At 50.2% G+C, this 19996-nt stretch overlaps 8 protein-coding genes across 8 annotated transcripts; 3 read left to right on the top strand and 5 right to left on the bottom strand.

Moving 5' to 3' along the window:
- Positions 1-1215: 1215 nt before the first annotated feature.
- On the top strand, positions 1216-1688 carry A1O9_02750 (uncharacterized protein; the record flags this gene model as incomplete). Its single annotated transcript, XM_013408321.1, has 2 exons — positions 1216-1511; positions 1616-1688. Coding segments are annotated over 2 exons (369 nt in total), but the record flags the coding sequence as incomplete, so codon positions are not given.
- A 1400-nt stretch (positions 1689-3088) lies between these two features.
- On the bottom strand, positions 3089-5004 carry A1O9_02751 (uncharacterized protein; the record flags this gene model as incomplete). Its single annotated transcript, XM_013408322.1, has 2 exons — positions 3089-4038; positions 4107-5004. The coding sequence occupies 2 exons, from the start codon at positions 5002-5004 to the stop codon at positions 3089-3091; spliced, it is 1848 nt and encodes a 615-aa protein (XP_013263776.1).
- A 1466-nt stretch (positions 5005-6470) lies between these two features.
- A1O9_02752 (uncharacterized protein) lies at positions 6471-9416 on the bottom strand (the record flags this gene model as incomplete). The annotated part of the gene is made up of 2 exons (XM_013408323.1): positions 6471-9145; positions 9200-9416. 2 exons carry the CDS (start codon positions 9414-9416, stop codon positions 6471-6473), a joined length of 2892 nt encoding a protein of 963 aa, XP_013263777.1.
- Positions 9417-10314: 898 nt separating this feature from the next.
- Positions 10315-10701, bottom strand: A1O9_02753 (uncharacterized protein; the record flags this gene model as incomplete). Its single annotated transcript, XM_013408324.1, has 1 exon — positions 10315-10701. Exon 1 carries the CDS (start codon positions 10693-10695, stop codon positions 10315-10317), a length of 381 nt encoding a protein of 126 aa, XP_013263778.1. The 5' UTR covers positions 10696-10701.
- Positions 10702-11567: 866 nt separating this feature from the next.
- On the bottom strand, positions 11568-14223 carry A1O9_02754 (uncharacterized protein; the record flags this gene model as incomplete). Its single annotated transcript, XM_013408325.1, has 3 exons — positions 11568-13857; positions 13900-14037; positions 14096-14223. 3 exons carry the CDS (start codon positions 14221-14223, stop codon positions 11568-11570), a joined length of 2556 nt encoding a protein of 851 aa, XP_013263779.1.
- Positions 14224-16289: 2066 nt separating this feature from the next.
- A1O9_02755 (uncharacterized protein) lies at positions 16290-16601 on the top strand (the record flags this gene model as incomplete). Its single annotated transcript, XM_013408326.1, has 1 exon — positions 16290-16601. The coding sequence occupies one exon, from the start codon at positions 16290-16292 to the stop codon at positions 16599-16601; it is 312 nt and encodes a 103-aa protein (XP_013263780.1).
- A 706-nt stretch (positions 16602-17307) lies between these two features.
- On the bottom strand, positions 17308-18904 carry A1O9_02756 (oligosaccharyl transferase complex subunit OST4; the record flags this gene model as incomplete). The annotated part of the gene is made up of 4 exons (XM_013408327.1): positions 17308-17757; positions 17818-18542; positions 18593-18703; positions 18757-18904. The coding sequence occupies 4 exons, from the start codon at positions 18902-18904 to the stop codon at positions 17308-17310; spliced, it is 1434 nt and encodes a 477-aa protein (XP_013263781.1).
- A 716-nt stretch (positions 18905-19620) lies between these two features.
- A1O9_02757 (NADH dehydrogenase) lies at positions 19621-19809 on the top strand (the record flags this gene model as incomplete). Its single annotated transcript, XM_013408328.1, has 1 exon — positions 19621-19809. A coding segment is annotated over one exon (189 nt), but the record flags the coding sequence as incomplete, so codon positions are not given.
- Between the last annotated feature and the right edge of the window lie 187 nt (positions 19810-19996).

Genomic DNA, 19996 nt, shown 5'->3' on the forward strand with positions numbered 1-19996 from the left:
TCTACGCCCTTTTCATCAGGTAGCGGTCATCCACTGCGTTTGGGCAGGACACATGCTCTCCACTCAGGCTCGCCGCCGGCCCCAGGCTTCGAAAACAGCAGCAACCCACGTTTCATCATCAGTTTAGAAGACCTCTTAAAAGCCATTTCAGCAGGGTTGCGTCTACGGAGTTTGACCATCAAATCTGGGTTTTTGAGAACGATACTACTCGATAACTTCCCTTCATCTGTGACAATAGACCCTGACAATTTAAAAAAGGTCCTGGAGCTCCGGCCTCCACGCCCTTCACTTGGGAATCCGGATTAATCGACCACGCTGTTCGACCTCTTGATAAAAGCACGTGAGAATTATCTTGTGAACATATGGGTATTGTAGGCGTCGAAGGAAACAAGAGCATGAGAGCAAAAGCAAAATTCAGAGTGATTTCAGTCTCACGACACCAAAGAGGATTAAATTGTAATTATGTCCAGGCGTTTTCACTGGAAAAGGTTGCTGTAGCGGAAACGCTCAATGGAAGGAAGGTAAAGGCCCCTTATCTCCAGGCGCAAAAAATCCGGTGACGGCACGCACAAGGCACACCATCTTAAATCAGGTACAACACGAAAGAGAATGCATCTATGATACATATATCAGTATTCTTGAGGATAACCATGAAAACAATTTCATGTAACGAGGGTCGCCTGCGCCCATCTCATTCATGTTCACCCTTCAAGTTGGCCAATTTCAACATGCCACCACAAGAACTTCCAGATCCAGCGCTCGGACCCGGTGGTTGTCTCGCCAACGACCCAACCACACCCGTTGACGTCATAATGAAAACAAACCCGAAATATTGAGCCCGCTTCTAGACCACCAGATATTGGATATTTTCCGAATCTCAGCAGGGGTATTTACGGGTACAGACACAGACACTGCTACTAGTAGTAGTACTACAACTGAGGCGACCACGAGTAGTTCCCAGGCATCTTTCAATCTTCTCGTTACCGACCCCGGCAACCATAATGCACGGACACTCCTGCCTTTCCTCGTCAGATCGCCCTTTTACCTAATTATCCTATCCACCTCTGGAATTCAAGACCCTTGAGGCTTTGACTCTTCCAACCAACCTCTACTAGTACTGCACTGTACGAGTGCATCACACTTGAGCCTCACCTTTAAATCAGCAAGTTCAACAACAATTCTATTGGAAACAATTGTATCTTCGCATCGCACAACAGATCCCAAACCCCCGAAATCAAAACGATGTCACCTAGCAAAGCCACCAACGCACTCTGCGAACGCTCACCAAACACCTCCTCGCCATCACCAACCAAATCGCAGTCTCCCGAGAAAGCAATTAAAACTCAAAGCGGCGTCAACATGAATGAGAAGCCAATCCCGCGATTCGACCTGAACACAAACACCACCATCGGCCGTGACACCCGGGCAACAACCACATACATCAGCCCCAGTGATGCCATCCGGAGCCCGACCACGAAGAAACTAAGTGAGATAAAGGGGAAGAGATTCCAGTATGTTTCCTCTATTCTGCCTTCATTTCGTTCAAGCCGATGCTTGACATGCTCGTCCTCGTTCTTGTCTTTGTTCATTATACTAACCGACCTCCCCAATGTAGAAACGCAAAACCACAGAATCTCTTCGCCAAGACGCTGGCGATGCAAGGTCTCAAGAAGGCGCAGGTGCAGGAGCCAGACGGCGGTGATGGGGATGCCAAGGTTGCCTGAGCAGATGGCTGGTCACGACTGAGAAGAATTTAAAAAAAAATTTAAAATCGACCAGGACCCGAGAAAAACCCCAAAAATCCCCCCAAGAAAAAAATAATGATTCTGAACAGGAAGTAGGCGCCTTGTCTCGACTCCTCTAGAAAGGTTGGAGGAGGGTTTCTTCTTGGGATTCGATTGGAAGCATTGTCCTTTCTGGGTGTTTTCATTTTGTGGCTTATAGGATTCCCCCATGAACGCTTGAGACTGGATTAAGGACGCGGAAGCCCGGGGGAGGGAGGGAGGGAGGTGTTCCGGCGAGATGTAAATGAGAAAAGAAATTGGCTCTTCGCTTCTTATGTTATGTTATAATGATGGACGGGCCCTGGCTCTCTCTCAGGTGCAGGCCTTTTCTTCCCTGCCTGGACCTTCTTGTGTTGGGATATGACCTTTGTGGCATATATACATATTACCTATCCAAATGCTTATGGTAGAGCAGAGCACCTGACTTGCCTCTCTTACATCTCCCTGGGTCTATTCCGCCCCATCACTGCGGTCGAGACAGTAGCCCAGAATAGGCAACGCGAGAGCAACAGAAGAATTGAAAAAAAAAATAGTGACGCGATTGACTCCTGAGGTTTGCTCGATCGCTCGCTCGTTGGTAGTTTCAGTAGTATTGACAGACACAACAACAACATGTAGACAATTCGCAACACCACTAGGTGGTCAGAGAGGTAGATTGGGAGGGCTGGTGAACCACTGTACCCCACGGGAGTTTCGAACATAGCTATACATAATTGTCCACGGGAAACTGAGTTCCACCAGTTAACGCAAGATTGATTAGTCCGGCATGAATAACCCACAGCATGAGGAATCTAACAGTGATGAGTAACAGACACCAAGTGACACATCTCGATTCAGAGAAAGACAATTTGGATCTTCACTACGTAGTTTCTCCGTTGTCTTCGTTGAGGGAAAAGGCCCGTTTAACTTGATTTGATTTGATTAAGCTGCTTGTTGCCCACATAGCTGGTGCGGTGCAGCCTTTGATAAAAGGCCGACTTCCTTCCCCCTGAGGTCGTTCAGGCATGCGTTGTTGCCTTTCTCTTCCTGGGGGATATCTATCTATACACGGTATGCCGCCTCCCGTTCGCCGTGAAATCAATCCTTGTGGCACCCCATTCGGCGCCGTCGCTTGCTAATCCTTGAAAACATGAACATGACAATCATTACCGGTAGAAGGAAGAGGTCTATGTAGGATAAACTGTATCGAAAACGATGAAAGACGATCATTTGACAAGTTCAGGTTGTTTTCTTGAGAGGTCGTGAGAATTCCGATTTGGAGGGACCCCAGAGGTTGAGAGTCCTGGTTGGGCAGTCCCGCGAGCTTAATGAGCGGCAAATCTGCTCCTGGCACGGAGCGTTGCGCCAAACTTCCACAAGGCCCAGATGCCGATGATGCCACCGACGGTCAGACCGGCGAGGAGTGACACACCTTCCCCAACACCAAGATTGTGGAACAAGGGGCGGGAGAAGTGGATGGCGCCCGCGGCAACAGAGGATCTGGCAAAGTCGTTGCCGGCGAACAGGGAGGCGGCGTATTGTGGGTAGGTGAGTGGGATGTAGATGAAAAGACACTGGAAGAGGATGAAGATGCCGATGGTGAAGATGACAACACCGAGGGTTGGTACGATCCAGTGGATCTTGGGAGACGAGTTGCCAGTCCACGCGAACAGAAACAGTCCGATGGGCAGCAGGAACGTGGCGGGAAGAGCCGGGATGAGACGTCGCTCTGGCTCGCCGAGTCCCTTGGTCTTGATTTCCGGCTCGAAGACGTAGCGCAAGTAGTAGACGTAGAGAACGATGGCGATGCTGACGCCCACGGAGATTGAAAGGAAGATTAGACCGATTTCTCCTGCGTTCATGCCGTATCCATGAGTGGCCGAGCGAGGGCCATTTCCATATGCGTAGACCAAGGGGAAGACCTCGAAGAACGAGTAGAAGATGGCGTACATCAATGCAGTGTACACGCTGGTGAAGAGAATGGCCGGGTCGAGAAACATGATTTGAATGGGACGCCAGAGATTGCCGATGACGACCTCATTGACAGTCAACTTCTCCTGGTCAATCTCGGATTGAGACTTGAGGTTTGCCATGCCGGTGAGCTTTCGTAGACGGGCCGCACGGCGCAGAAGAATGTTGGAGGCGGAGGTTTCAGGCAGGAGAAACAAGAGGGAGATATAGACTGGGGCAGAGAGCCAAACAATCTCCCAAAGCGACCAGTGCCAGTTCTCCGCGGGCACGGAAAAGCCTGAGATGATGGGACCCAAGGCAGGACCTGCATGATGAAATTGTCAGTTTCCGACTTATCTAGAAATACTATGGGGTGGGGGAGGGGGAACTCACCTGCAGTAGCAAATGCAGCCCACCCGGTGAGGAAGTATGGGAGCTTTATGAGGGAGTACAGATCTCCAATGGACGCACCACCGGTTGCGAGGCACGGGCTACCGAAGAACCCCTGCAAGAAACGGAGGACTATCAAAGCCGGGAAATTGTTCACCACGGCTGTTGGGATGGATATAATGACGAAGATGCCCAAGGTGACCATATAAGGCGGATTTCGCCCAATAACGGGGATTTCAGAGAGCGGTGCGAAGATCAGGGGTCCAAGACCGTAGCCCAAAACGTACATTGACAAGCCCAGGGCAGCCACGTTCTCGGAGACACCCATCTGTTCAACAACGTACGGGATGGAAGGAGTGTAGATTGCAGATCCCATGTACACAGCAAGCGTGTAGAGATAGATCTGTAACACCACCAAGCCTTTCTTCCGCATGGTCCAATTCTGCGGGTTCTCTGGATCGTCGGTAGTGTACCAATCAACCAGAATGGTACCGTCAGAGGTGATTTCCGGAGCGATTGGCCGACTGGCCTGGTTCTTTAGGGACTCTTGCCGAGTGGCATTGGTGTATGCTTGCTCGAGATCTGCGCGGGTATTGACCTGACTCATTTCAGGTCTTGTCATGATTTTCGAGAGCGTTCGATCGGAGAGCGCAACGGATTCTCGATCCACAGCTGTCTGGGCTGTTGTGAGAGCATTGGGATCACTCGGAGGTTCTTCCAGTTTCTGTTCCAAAGCCTCTGGAGAAGCCACACTTGAAGCACCGGACCCTATCGATTTTGAGCCTTGATATGAACTGGGACATTGAAAGTCGGCTTTTTCCTCTGGGTACTGTAGGTATTTGTTACGGGTGACGAATCGAATGATTTGGCCCACAGGGGCATCTCGCAATAGGCCAGACATGTCTGAGTCAATGCGAGAAGATGGTATGCTGTGCTAATCTGCAGGAGTGATTCAAGACTGTGGACTGTAGAAGGGTGAGAAAGTGTGCGAATCACAATACACCAATCAAGATGGAAGCTTGAAGTGAACACGAGAACGAAGCGAGAGGGAGGGATGTATCATATTTATCTGAGAGTCAATCTATATACTTTACCTGACCACAGTGTTGATGACTCCATGTGGTTACCATGTATCGACGGTCAAAAAGGCTGAGCGTACCGTACCACGGGAGAAGACTCTCGAACCAAAAAACAACAACATGAATTCCTGAATAATCAGGTGGGGCTTCGGGCCAATGTCCATCAAAAAGCAACCGGGGTTGGAAGTTAAACATGGGTAGCACGCCAGTGTGTGATGGACCGACGGCTGGACGAAACGGCGTTAATGAGATAAGCATGCGCAGGTTGTGGGTGTCTGTGCTGGAGTTGGAAAGAAGATGTGATGGGAAAAGGTTAAATTCACTCGCTTCGTCCGAATAACGTACGGATACGAGTGAATATCCCCGAGAAGACCATGAGGGAACATGCAAAGGACAAATGACAAATGACTAAATGAGGGTTGATGGAGGATGGCGGATGAGAGAGAGTCGATGACGAAATTGAAGCACCCGAGCCGATGACGACAGCCAAGGCCACGGCGTGTTGGATGTATCCGTGTGGAAGGAAGGAAGGAAGGAAGACTTATCATTATCTCCATGGCCCCCACCCCACCTTCCACTTTGGTCAATGAAACCCTTTCCTTCGGCCTTGGCGAGACTCACTCACTCGAGATTCTTGAGGCTTTTTTGGATCGAAGTACATAAGGTTATTTCCACTGTCAAGTCCGTTGTGCATATCCATATTCAAAGAGCGATACTACGTATTCGAGGCGAGGCAGGTGGAATAACACATCATCAATCTCACCTTTCCCATGGTATAATTACAGTAGCATAATAGTATGCTGAAATTACCAAACATGGTAATAAACATCTTCGGTCTGTAATCTCGAGCAAGACGTGCTCTGTACATTCCTGGATTTCTACCTGGATTTCTACCACCTCCTACTCAACCTAGAGTTTTGACTGGAAGACCAACCACGTCGTATCGAGAGAGGCTTCTGCGACCGGAGGGTTCAGTAATCCTGGTCTGTCCATGAGACGGCTGATCAATTCAACCAATGGCTAGAGGAAGCGGTCGATTACGAAAGCGTAGGCCCACTAAAACGAGGCGTCATGCCGTTTGACTCAGCAAACGAGCCGAGACTGCATCAAGCCTTGCCCCTAAATCCTGAAAAAGCTGTCATGTACTGGGTATGTCCTGGGTATCTTCTCAGCTCTCAAGCTTCGCACAGTGGCTTACATACAATCGCTCTAGCGGGAAGTCAGCGGGAAATACGAGGTGGTGGATCCCAGAATCACATAACAACCGTCCTGAATCCCTTCATGATTGTCAGATAGCCCATGCCTCCACATCGTCTCCTGCATGGATGAAAGGCTCATCAACTTGTTTGATCCCTAGATCCCCGCAGAGTACGCATTGCTCAGCAACTACCCCGTCTAGCTCTGCCACAAGCTTCTGTCGCTGTGGTCCAATGCTCAATCCCTGATTCACCTCGGTCTGAAGATCCTTGATACGTTTTCGTTTGGCGCTGCCCGAATTCTCGAGGACTCGTTTACCCAGACAGTCACTGTGGAAGGCATGCTGACAGGGAAAGACGAAAAACTGTCGGCTCAACACTGGCAGTGTACAAATCCAACATCGTTCGCCTGATTCCACAATCGCATATCGATGGTCCAGGGCAGCAATTTCGGCCTTGATCTGTTCCGCCGTGTGCTGAGAAATGTCCATCTCTTGCTTCAGGTTATCGATGTGCCGGGAGTACTCCTCCAACGCCTCGCAGATCTCTTCTTTAAAATCATCAATGACCACAAAATCTGGAAAGAAGGGGATGAGATCCTCGATCTTGAGCAATTCGCATTGTTTCAAGAAATTAATCGCTTCCTTGATTGATGATGCCTCCTTGATCTTCTTCTCTGCAATCAACAGCCACAGTCGTTTTCTGACCTGGTCATTCCCTTCCAGTCGATCAGCAACAATTGCTGCCAGGTCAATATCATCGTGTTGAAGGGCAAGTTCCACAGCCTGTTGATACTGTCCCATTGTACTATATATATGCACACAGGATTGGACTCGATTGTGCTGAATGCAGAGTCGCAGAGCGAAATCTGCATCGTATAAAGGAGGACTTGGTTGACTTTCAAGATATCCGAGCAGCGCAGTCTCCGAACCTGATGGATGTGATGCCATGATCGATATCAGCGTGTTGTGGACTGAAGCTGGGACGCTGAAGTCATTTGTGACAACATAGTTCAGATATCGCACTGCCTGATTCTGAGGTAGGGGCACGCTTGCGGTCTCGTTGTAAGTCAAAAGAGCAGGAATCATTTTCTGCGCATCGATATTACTTCTCCTCATCAGGATTTCCACCAATCCTGTCGCAACGTGGGACATGAGCACGTTGCTATACCGATAAAAGGTCTCTGGATTGCTTTGCTTGTTAAGCACTGACAGTGCCTCGTTCCATTGTTCTCGTTGCACCCAATATGATAGCACAAAGTCATAGTCGGTGATGCTATTGGCAAAGAAAAGGAGTTCTTCCTCTCTGTCGTGACTCGAAATAACTTCGTACGTTGTTTTGGCGTCAAGGTCTGCTTTGTGTTTGGTAATAAATTCTTGAAATCCTTTTTGTGTCTTTTCCAAGTCACGCTGAGCTCCGCCTGCGTCGGTGTTCTCAATGAGCTCTGCCTTGGTTGCAACCATGTCGTCAAGAGCGTTCAGCTTAGCAATAAACATTTGCACAAGCCAGGTTGCTATCATGACTCTCTGCATGTATGATGATTTCCTGTATGACCCCAGCTTGGTCATCAAATATGTCCTGAGCGCATCTTCTTGTGCATTGTCGATCAAGGATAAGCAAACTTCTTCAAAAGCTTTACTACTCTTTCCCCATATGCTTGCTGCTTCGAGATACTGTCCTTTACTCGACAAATAGTCTCCCGAAGCAGTGGCCACCGAGTCTTTCTGTGCTGCATCTTTTGCATATTTGAGTGCTGCGTCATAATCTTGATTTTTGAGCATAGCTTTCCAGACATCTCGATCTTCGTTGTTAGCAACAACTTCAAATATCTCCTGATTGGTGAATAGCCAGAAGGTGTTCTTCTTCTGATCTGCAACGAGCCCAAGGGCGCTTTGACCTGATTCTAGGACAGCTTGGTCATAAACGACACTCCCGTCGAGCCTGTTGACCGCAATGATTCGGCCTTCAGCGAGAGCGAGTACATGCCATTGTGATAGTATTACAGATGCAACTGGGTCTTGGATCAGCTTGCGTCCACCACGAGCAGATATCGTCTCTGGGAAAATAGACCGAGGATGGAGTGTGGCTTCGCTGAAGATCTTGGAGCCGAGGTTGGAAGTGGTCGGAGATGTGAGAAGTTTGCCGGTCAAGACACCTTGAGAGTAGAGCCATGCGAAGCTTCGATCGGAGCTAGAACTCGAGTCTGCTGTTTCCGGAGACACTGAGAACGAGGATGGGGCTGTAGCGGCAGCACCACTAGCGGTATGTGTTACAGGGGCCTCTTTCGAGAACAGGTCGGCATAAATGGAAGCTGAGCCTTCTCGTCCTCTACCACCTGTTTTACCTATCCAATGACATAATCTTGAGTGCGATGCGATGATGACCCTCCTCAGACCGGCTCTACCATCTACAGTCTCAGCCCACAGCCCTGTCACAGATCCATCTGGAAGTTTCCAAACCTGGGCGGAATATCTCTCTTCTCGTCGATAAAATTCGGACGCGGGTTCAATATATGTCTCGTAGATATTCCCATCGATCGCCCCGACCAGTATTTCTCGTGTCGAGGCCGTGGGTTGCGAGGGATTCCAGGCAACTGATTCAATAGACACGCCTTTTAATCTTGACAACGCCCTTGGCGTCTTTGACTGACTATGGAGATAGAAATTCTCGCCCAAAGTCGTACTGATGATAAGATGGGATGCCGAAGGGTCAAGGAACATGCGCCGTATCAGACCGACTTCGCTTGTCTTCTTGGGTAGGTCAACATCTGTTTCCTCAAGTCAGCGCCCAGTCGATGATCAACAGAACAGGCTGTACGGACCGTCAATATCAGAGGGGCTCTCCAGATCAATACGGAGAATGCGCCCAGTAGCAAGGGCCAGTATTAGGACGTTATTTGCAACCTGAGCAGCGACAAAGTCGGATGCGATGTTGAACTGCAATTGGACTCGTTCGACGTTGAAGATGGGGAGGGAGGTCTCGACACCGCGATGGGCAAGGCCCGGTGCCACATAGCCTTCATCAAGATCTAGCGCCATGAGCGCGGCTTCTTTGGGGGGGTTCAATTCATCTTGCTCGCAGATGTGTTTGTTTGCTCTTACGCAGGCAGTAGCACTGGCTCGAATACACTTGGAGCACTTCGAGAGTCTCGCTAGGGACGTTCACGGGCCACTGGTACCCGTAGCAATCGAGGCTGGCTGCGTCATCGGCACGTGACTTTGGATTCCTTGGCAAGAGCCTCTCTGGAGTCACCACAGAGTACAGGGTCAGCGAATTCGCATGGACAGTCGTAACTGTCCGGTGCACATGAGAGCTTGATCACGCGAGCGGTACTCTTCGCGTTCAACGATCAAGAAGTAAGCAGCAATGCCTTGAAGCACGCAAGAGTGAGTCACCTGGCGTAGTCATCGCTTAAGTGCCTTCAACAGTGCGCTTTAGGGTGGTGACCAGCACGCAGCAGAGACACGCTTCACAATAACCCCGTAATCAGGAGTTACCGATCTGGCAAGGATACCCTGCTTGAAACAAGACTTGACCACCTCCTCAGGCTCCCCGAACATGCAGGAACAAGCATCGCTCAACGAGCACAAAATCAATTGAACGATTTGCCCAAGGAGCAACCCTGCTCAGCGGCAAGGTAAATCCTCAATTTCGTACTTTTTGCTACATTTTTCAAATACATCCTTGATACAGAGTTTGGGTATGTTTGTGTCACCGAAATCCAATCGAGTATGTTCCCCTCGGGCCCCGGTTTTTCCCGAACAGAGCAAATACAATGAAACAGGGTGATATCAATCTCGAAGCAAACACCTCCTCACCATTGAGCCTCTGGCAACATGAGACGACCCTTTCTCTCTCGCATCCATTTCTCGTCCCGAAACTTGAGCAACGATCGTTTGTTCTTGCCCCTACTTCTTCACACTCTGTTGCCTCTCCTTATTTCCCCCCATTCTCGACCCCGTCGACAAATTCAAGCGCCTCCTCGGCAATCTCGTCGGTGACGCCGGGCAGCGTGACATCAGGGAGGTACTTGCTGTGAGATTCACGGTGGGTGGCGGGCCCGTCCATGAACTTATGAGCCTTATCTGCTAGGTCGTCGGATAAACCGGGGCCTGTGCCCTTTGATGTTCGCGCGAAGTCGCGAGCCAGTCTGGCCGCGTCGTCCGTGACTCCCGTAGAGGACCGGCGTATTGTGCCGGACATGAACTCGTGTGCTGATGCGACTGCGTCATCTGAGATGCCGCTGCTGGACCGCCGATGCCCACCGGCGACACCAGCTCCAGGAGCAGCGGATGAAGGAGTTGCTTCTTTATTCATTGTTTCCGGTGGATGGGGAGAGGAGATGTCTTGTAGTGGAGTTTTTCCTCAACGCAATTGGTTTTAGTGACGGTTACCTTCTCAGCAGTGAAGTCTTTCTCGATGGAATGGATCAAGAAGGTCATATTAGACTCGCGGGGCAAGAGAGGTGGGAACCTGTAGCTATGGTCGCGTGCTCACACCACAATCACCCCTCCTCGCCGTGCCTGAGAGGGGTCTCGTTTGATCAGTCAACTCATACTTTGCTTGGAGGCGGGGTTGTCTCAATTGCTATAGGTGTGTGCAAGGGTCCGTATTTTCACTGCGGAAACTGAGCGGCATGACGTGTGCGAAGGGCAACAAAGAATCCCGTTTTGTGAAGAGGCATTTTTGGTTACACCAGGAGAAGACATAGAGGGCTTCGACGGGTTTGAGGATGTCTGTACTAAGATCTGCTTGCTTGTGTCGTGCGGTGGATGTAGTCTTCCGTCCAATATCTGCCAAAAGCTTTGCAGGGCCTTGGCCTTTTCGAGGGGTTGCTCAATAAGATCCACAGCTTTCAGTTGGGTACAGTACTACCTCATATCAAATGAAGAATGCTTATATTTTCATCTCTCTGCACCTTGAGGGTACTCTCAGCCCGAGTCGACCGCGGGGTTGTGAGAAAAAGGGGGTAAAGGATTGGGTTTCCCATCAGTTCCACAGAGTGCCTCGGGAGGTTCAAGGACATCGGCAGTGAGGTAACCACATGTTTGAAGGATTTCACCTCTCAGCCAGCCAGCGGCCTGTGGGCCGGACCACGCTGTGCCATCTGCCAGCTCGAGTATTATGGCTTTTTGGGGAAGGACCCTCCATCTACTATATATCAATGAGTCAACGACCGATATTATTTGTTACCACCCGAAGCCCCGGGATGCCACCCTCCCTGTTCCAGTATTACCATCATTGCCATGATGATCAAATCCAAAGTTGAATTCGAAATCCGGTATTGCGAGGAAATCCTGTAAGACCTGTCTCTCAGGGTGATTGATCGTCTCATGCGAGGACATAAGCATACTGTCCAGACCGAAGAAAGCAGACTCAGCAGCTGAATGCAAGGTCCCAAGACCGCCAGTCATGTCGGGGTCGGTGGTGTTGGGAACGGCAAAGTTCAGAGCCCCTGCCGCTCCTCCTCCATGGTCGCTCGCGCTGTCGATCGACCAGTTATGATGAGAGATATGAGGTTGGGGCTGGCGATAGCTACTGGGGCTGATGGTAGGTTCTTTCGCGGCTACAGGCATGCTGGTGTTCTGCATCCTGTGGGTTGTAGCAGTAGCAGTGGATGTGGTAGCAGTACCTCCACCCTTGAGCATAGCCTGCCAATTCTTGAATCTGTCGTATCCTGACACAGTACTCATACCTTCTGGCGATACATTGTCGACGTGGGGTTTCGTCGTCGCAGCGAAAAATTGCAAACGTGCAAGTGCATGTTCGAGTGCTTCGATAAGTGAGACCTCGGCTCTCGCAGAGGCTCCGCTTGCAGACATCTCTCGTATCATCGATAGACCCATCTGCAGCGACTCTCTGAACCGATCCGTTTGGTTGTAGATGCAATAAGCAATGAGGACCAAGAGTGAGGCTCGGCAGGAGCTGTACTCGATATATGAGGCTCTGGCGAGGCCCACCCCGTCTCGCAATTTCCTGCACACCGCGATTGCTTCCTGGGCCGCTTGGACACAATCGTCGATAAGTGTCGTTCTCCGTGACACCTTCCTGTCTGTTTCGCCAGTAGCGGTATTTGAAGTGGCGTTGCTGTCCTTCCTCGACATTGAAGTCGGAGTGCTTCCAGGGGCATGACGACTGAACAAAAATGGCCGTCCGACAAACATACGTACTAGACAGTATTCTAGTCTCAAGTGCATTCTTGGTCGAAAGCTAGTCGAACGGATTGAACTTGATTCACCATGAGCTCCTGGCGGCAGATTTTCGAACCATTTCGCCAGCGATTCTTTCATTGTAATCAAGCGGGAGAGAATTCCTTGCAACTCGTTTTTCTGGCATTTCCGCAGCAATTGCATTTCATTGAAGAAGTTCTCAAGTTTGTGTAGTAAGTGGACGGATGCTACCATGTATGGGATATTGGAGCTTGGTCCGGCCTGAATCATGTCAGCTCGGTCTTTGGGCAGATCAGCGTCGACATCCGATCGGAGGACAGAGATTGGCCTTCCATGAAAAATCCCAATCTTCTTTTCAACCACATACAACGTCCACCATACACGGTTCTTCGTCTCAATAGTGATTTCGTCAATCGCCTTGCCCGGGTATTTCCGGTGCATTCCATTCACGATCGCCAGTTTAATAGCGAGGTTGTAATAGGTGTAAGCCAGGCCCGAAGCGTCAAGAGGGTTGCAATAAAGTCCAAGAAGAAGACATGCTTGTACACTCTCGAGGGAGGAAATTTGAATAACTTCAGGCAGGAGTTTTGCTGCCTGTTCGAAAAACATCGTGCCAACCTCATCCTCCGAGAAGCTCATCCCTCCTGGGTTTGCCGGGCCAGACGGATTGAGCGATTCGAGGTACGCATACTGTGTGCCGATGGCAAATGTCGCCAGTGCGATACTGACCTTGCCAGCATCTTTGGCGGCCAATTGGTTCGGATTAGTGTAAAAGACATTCAAGACATCCAAAAGCCAAGCCCGATCAACGTAGAAGTAGTTGGACTCCGCATGGCGGAAGAAAACGTGGACGAGGAACTCTGCTATATCTCTGGGTGGGCAGCAGGCGAGTGCAGCAGAAAGACTGTGGGAGCTTGATAGGAGAGGCTCTGCTCGCCAGAATTCAGACACTCGTTCCGCATTCGGAGCGTCTGGGTTGGCACTGCCCATCCAGTCCTCCACATGTCGTTTGATCCGTTGGGAGAAATTCCAATATGAAAACTCGCCCGAATAGTGAGTGACGTTACCCTCAACCGGGCGGATCTCAACATCGTCATCCGCTAGAACTGGATGTCCCTCGCCTTCAGCTTCCGAAGTCGTGGATTTGTTGCTGGATGTCTCCAGCAAATTCTCTGATATGCGCCGCAAGTTCGCAGTATCAAGATCAAGCCCGGGAAGCTTGTGTCGTAAAATTCGTTCCAGGTAGCGAGCGCGATCTTTCAGTTCGTTTCCCTGATAGCTAGGAGTTGTGGGTCTTTTAAGTAGAGGACTATATTAGAATAAACAAAGCATCAGGACCCCTTTTCCTTACCGGGTAGAACCTGGCCCATCTTGAGATATTGGCTCAGCTTTCACGCCCTTGAATTCGCAAGTTCGTCGGAAATGGGTACACCTTCGACACGGGATGCCTCCTTCGCATTTTTCCTTGACTCTGCGGCAGCCGTCACAACTGAGAATTCAAATTTATTAGCTGGAATAGATTGGAAGTCTGAGGGATAAGAGCCTACGCTCGAATAGCACGCTTCCGTTCATCATCCGCTACTTTCCTTCGCTTCGTTTTCCGGCCACTGGCAGGGGAATCTTGCCCGTAAAGATCTTCCTTCGGGCGGCCTCGCTCAGCAGAGTCCTCTTTCATCTTGGTTGCATCGCAATCTGGGAACGATCAGAGTTCACAATGGGGCTAAAGCGATCTCGCCCTTCCATGAATCCGTCACCTTGACGATGGACAAAGGTCGAAAAGAAGCTCCAAATATCGGGATGCGGACTTAGGCACGCTGAGCCGAGGGACGCTTCAAGCTGAGTATTGTGCGCCGCGCAATATAGAGTGCCAAATTATTAAAAATTCAAGTCAATCGTGCTCGCGACAACGATCTTCACGATGGAGGACTCTGGTATCGATAGGCGATCCAGAACAGTCGGAAAATCTGTGGATCCAGAGTTTCCGGAAAGTCCCATTTTGTACACCATTCGAGTCGCTGAAGGCGATCGACGGAGTATCCCGTCTTGTCTTTCTTGTCACAGCCAAGCGGGTTGTCAAACTCAATATGGACTGTGAACGCATCGTTCAAGCTCTTATCCCATCATCCGACAGGTCACTGCAGCTGCAGCTAATTTCACATCGGATAAGCTTACAGAAATACGTCGCATACTTCGCACATGCAAGTGCGTGATGGCTTCAAGCTCATATTCTATCAAGGCGACTACGAGTAAGGGTTGCTACGTTATCGGGTGCAACTGCACAATGCTCATGGCCATTGTTGTCGGAACAAACCGGCGCCATCCAATCCATATATGTAACATACATACGTACCTACCTTTCGAGAGATACTTGGTACCGAAAGGAACCACTTGTTGCCCAGCAGAATAGCAAGCTCGGCACCCAGCTGGCTGTCATTTCGCTTCACTATCCCATGCAAGCAGGACTGTTGTTGCTTATTACCTTCGTCGTCGGCGTGGTGCTCATTTGATAACTTATTATATTGCTTCCTGTTTTCTTGAGATTGCAAGCCTTTCATTCAACGTTCCATTGTGGCATTGTAGAAAAGTAGATCGACATTGGTGATGGCGAGAGGATAGAGCGGCATTTGTGGACTGATAGAGTACCAACTGGCCACAATTAGATGCTTTCTCGTGGTGGCAACGGTCGTTCTGCGCCTGCCACAGTCCAACACATGTCTTGCCCTGGCCTGCAAATAACATGAGCGATCGGGTATCGAGCGATACCGCATGGTCGGGGAGCTGGTGCCCAAAGGCTCCAAGTCGAAAGATATTTTCAGAGTGTAGTGAGATCTGAGAGCAGCATCGTTCCAGCGTGGCCATGTTTGACCAGCGTTCGATGGTTGGAGGTTCAGTATGGTGGCACCGCCTCTCAGTTGAGGATCTCCTGAACGTAGCTGCCACTGATGCTGTGGTGATTGTCCGAACGCGTATAGATAAGGCGTAGCTTGCGAGAGTTTTAGGTATGGTAGTAAGCGTTCATGACTCGGTCGCTTCATGGGAAGGTCTCCCATTCAAAGAATATTGGAATCGGCCACTTATTATCGGCCAAATCGAGATCTGCTCGTGATATTCTGGTAGTATCCGTCAATTCAAAGAGCTTACCAAGATGCCTCACTACGCAGTATAGGAGATTATGGAGTTAATGGGATTTCCTGCAGCACTTGTGTGGGGGAACCAATGAGAATCGTATAGATCCATCTAATCCTCGACGGACGCAACCATGAACTGGGTGGGGCCTCGTCATCAACAGAACTTTTAATCCAGAATTGCTTTCCAAAGAGCCGTTCGGAGTAATGAGATTGACTCAGGTTCATCTCGATACTCATGAGGCTTGCCTTTGCCAAATCCCGGAGATTCGGAATTCTATGAAATTCTGTGGATTAGTCATTCAGGGCAACTCCCAGAAAAGGAAGGTTTGCCCTAACATTTTCCCGTCACTCCACTATGTACGAACACTGCATACTGGTACCGCCCGCTGATACTTCACGCCTCAATCTACGAGTGTGTTCCTTTCGCCAATTCCCGGGGTCAGTACGAGAGGAAACCTCGACGGCGCGTCTTCACCCGCGACGATGCCGTCCTCATGCAAAGAGATCAGTAAATGGTACCCTATCTCGACGCTCTCAAACCTCCCATACTAACCACCACCCACCTCTCACAGGGGCCGCGCTCGCCGCATGTCTACAGAATACGGACTGCATAATGGTCGACCGACACACACCCGTCGAATGCCTATCGTCGCCGCTGCTCGAGACCCTCCCGATGCAATGCCAGCAGCTAAAACGTGGCTTCCGCGACTGCAAACGCGGCATGGTCGACATGAGGAAACGGTTCCGAGGCAATGCCCCGATCTCGAATAGTCTCGAGCTCGAAGGTGGTGGGAGCGCTGGTGGGAAAGGCGGTCAACTGTACGGTGGAACACCAGCCTTCGATGTCGTGGAGAAGATGAAGAAAGAGCAGCGTGGCGAGGTGGAGGGTTTGGGCTTCGATGAGAGTAAGACGAGGGGATTGTGATGTCCCAGGAATTGAGAAGAAAAGGAGGTCAGCTTATTTTGTGGCCGCTCATGGTTGCGTTGTCTCTGCTTATCGGAGAGCTTCAGCTGGAGTCTCATCGCGCCCTCTTTGGGTGGATCGCGGCAATGTTTGACGAGAACAAGAAGTTTTCCGCCGTGTTTGGGGCAATCAAGAGCCTTATGAAACCCTCGGCTCAAACGACCAGTCCTGGATCGCAAGACAGAGCTCATACAGAAACAGAAATCCTCGGCCGGCAAGCTCTGCGCCCACTATTGCCTCGCAATAGAACGGGTCTGGTATCGTTATTGCACCAAGTCATAGTGGATACGGCCGCAAGGCTGTGGCATTGCCAAACTGCACAGCCAACGATCCCCGGCGGCCGGCATTTGGCCTTTGTCTGACCACAATACTTGGGCGCCATGAGCAACACTTACCATCAAAGCAATGACTTGAATACTGTGTGGCCTAATGTGGTGAAAAGGACTGTGCATATGTAACCCTACTCTTGTACCATACAAACTACAACAAATAAATCACAAATTCAAGAGACACAATTCCCTAGAACGTTTCTATTCCGCTTTTTGTATCGCCGGCCTATGCTAGCAAACCTACGCCAGCCCATAAAGTACATTTTCATGGAAATGCGAAGCTCCAAGCTTCTATCTCGAGCCATGTGTGTAATTCCTTGTAGACTGACAAGTTTCTTTTATTTAGCAGGAGCACTGACGCTCAATTTCCGCCGCCTCTCGCTATCGTGCTTGGGCGGTTCAGAATATAACCAAAGGACGACAAAGACCAAAAAGCCCGCAATGACACTCCACAAGCCTGCAATCCAAGGCCAGGCACCGCTAATCGCCCAGGATCGTGGCCACTCGTCGTGTGCGAAATGGCGTACGGTAACTTGTCGCTTCTCTTCGATGCTGGTTAACCACGGTCGCTTGTAATTGACTTTAAAGGCGAAGATACCGTGCTGATCAGGCGTGGTGAAGCTGGTCGAGTAGATTGTGCTGTTGGTGGAGATAGTGGAAGGGGATAGTGGGATACGCTGGAAAGGGGAGAGCATGCTGAACTCAAGTTGAAGGGCATCGGCGGAAGATGGGAGAGTAAAGGGCGCCCAGTGTGTGTGGGACCATTGGGCGATCTCGATATTGAAATTCTAGGTGGAATTGTCAGTAGGCCAAATTGTGCATGGAGACGAAGAGGAAGGCCAACATACCACATCGGTCTTGATTCGGTAGATCTCGGGGTTTGAATCACCAATTTGGGTGGGGTTTTGCTCTGTCTTGCTGGATGGAGAGATTTGATGGTGGCTAATCTCCAGTACCTTCAAGACTCCAACTTCCTTGAACACCCATTCTGTCAATTGCTTTGCGAACTCTCTGTTTACAATCTTGACACTCTTGCCGTCTGGGGTCTTGACCGACGCATCGAACCACTTATCCTGCAGCGATTCGAGGGATCCTAGCACAACAAAACGTGCAGAGTTACGGGCTTGAAGTGCGGATATCAGTGATAATTGAGAGCCAGTCGCGTACACATCTTCAACGCTTTCCGCATCTTCCTTGGGATTGTATGCGTATGCTGTCACGGGGGCTTTCAAGATTGGCGCAACGAGTGGGTTTGTATTTCCGAGTGTTTGTCCGACGGTCTGGGGAAGGGCCAACAGCCCGCTTCCACCGAAGAAGTCTACCACATCCGGCCTCGAGGGGCTTGGTCTGCCAACTAGTAGGACGTCGTGTTTCTCGGCTGCAGATACAGTGTCATAATTGAAATGATCAACAACAACGGAGCTCTTGTCTGTTGGGAGTGTAATGTCGAATTCCAACAGTAGAGAGGAGATTGCGGAGGGAGTGCCTGCTTCAGAGGAAAGGGCTAGCAAGACGTTCCCGCCTGCATTGACGTAGTCGAGGAGAAGTTTAGGTGTTAAAGATGGGCCGTAACCTTGCCGGGTGTCAGCATGAGAGGCGTGGAGGACGCAGGGGAATTCAGACCTTTTGACTTGGGAGGTGTCAGGAGCACATGCTCGAATGCTAAGTCACCATGTCGAAACAGCGACAATTGGTCGTTCCGTGGGGACTCGAAGGACAACTTGAAATCTCGCGCTGTTATAACATCTGTCAGTCGATGCAAAATCCACCAACAATTGTAAGCATACCTTCTAAATCCGCCCAGAACTTTGAATAAAGACCCTTCTGAGATTCATCCTCCAGTACTACTAGCAGCCTGTTTCCCACAGCGCTCCTGGATGAGACAACCCGCAAAAATACCAGTAGCAAGACACATAACGAAGAGAAAACCCGCATCTTGAATGGAGCGGCCATATGGCTGGAGGGGATAGGTTCACAGAGGAACACTCATTGGCGTTGACAGCAACAGAGTTCAAGAAATGTTCCGCAGTGCTCACATCTGGGACTCTCGCTGTTACTCCGCAGAGGAGAGGAGACGTGGTCAAGTACGGTGTTGCCAAGACTGCAAACCGGAGGAATATTAATCCCAAGGCTGAGCAAGATATCTGGATCTCATTGGAGTATTTGGACCCCGGTTTCTTTGACAAAGGCTGTGATTGTCGAGATGCCTTCTCATCAATCATTGAAGCAAACCTACGAAACATCAGCCAACTTTGGAGGTGTACGCTAGCTTTCAAGTCGACGTGTGGCCTGTGGAGGAGAGATCATCCTCGCAGCCTTGCATGAGAGAACGTTTCCTCCACCGTAACGCCAAGGTGTCTGCTCCTGCCCAATCGCAGCGTTGATGTTGGAGCTTAACATCGCCAGTCGATGCTGCGCTGAGTGACTTCGAAGTTCGAACGCAGGAAGGAGGAGGTTCCCAGACCTAGACAGCCAAAGACGAATTGAAGCCAAGCCGACCTGCTGACATCTCCCTTTTAAACCGACCTTCCGTTCTCAGATTATCCTCGTTCCCTTGACGAGTCACGACACTTGCCGAGACCAAGCAACACCCAAACGCCAGCACTTCCTCCCCCTCCACCCCCCAAACAAAATACTCTACCTGAGAAAAGATGTCCGGCGTACCACAAAGATTCTGGGGCTCGCCGATACGGTACCTACGCTGGGCGGCGCACGAGAAGCCGGCAATCTTCTGGAGCTGCGTGCTCGGCGGACTAACACCGTTCACGTTCATAGTGATTCCACCGTTGAGAAGATGGGCTGGTGACGAGGAGCCGCCGAGAATACCCCTGACATATCCTAGTGAGTACTACTTGTTACACTGTACTTGGGGCCTTGATTGCGAAAAGTTTAGGAAGGTGCGGAATGCCAGCCATCTATGGTTTGATAGGTGTAGACGAGCATTCTAAGGCCGTACATATACTTCGCATCAAGCAGTCCTTGGTTGTCTTGGATACGTGGTAGCCTGCTGACAGACTTCTTGTTACA

Source organism: Exophiala aquamarina (genome assembly GCF_000709125.1).
Source record: "Exophiala aquamarina CBS 119918 chromosome Unknown aczIA-supercont1.2, whole genome shotgun sequence".
NCBI classification, from domain to species: Eukaryota; Fungi; Ascomycota; class Eurotiomycetes; order Chaetothyriales; family Herpotrichiellaceae; genus Exophiala; species Exophiala aquamarina.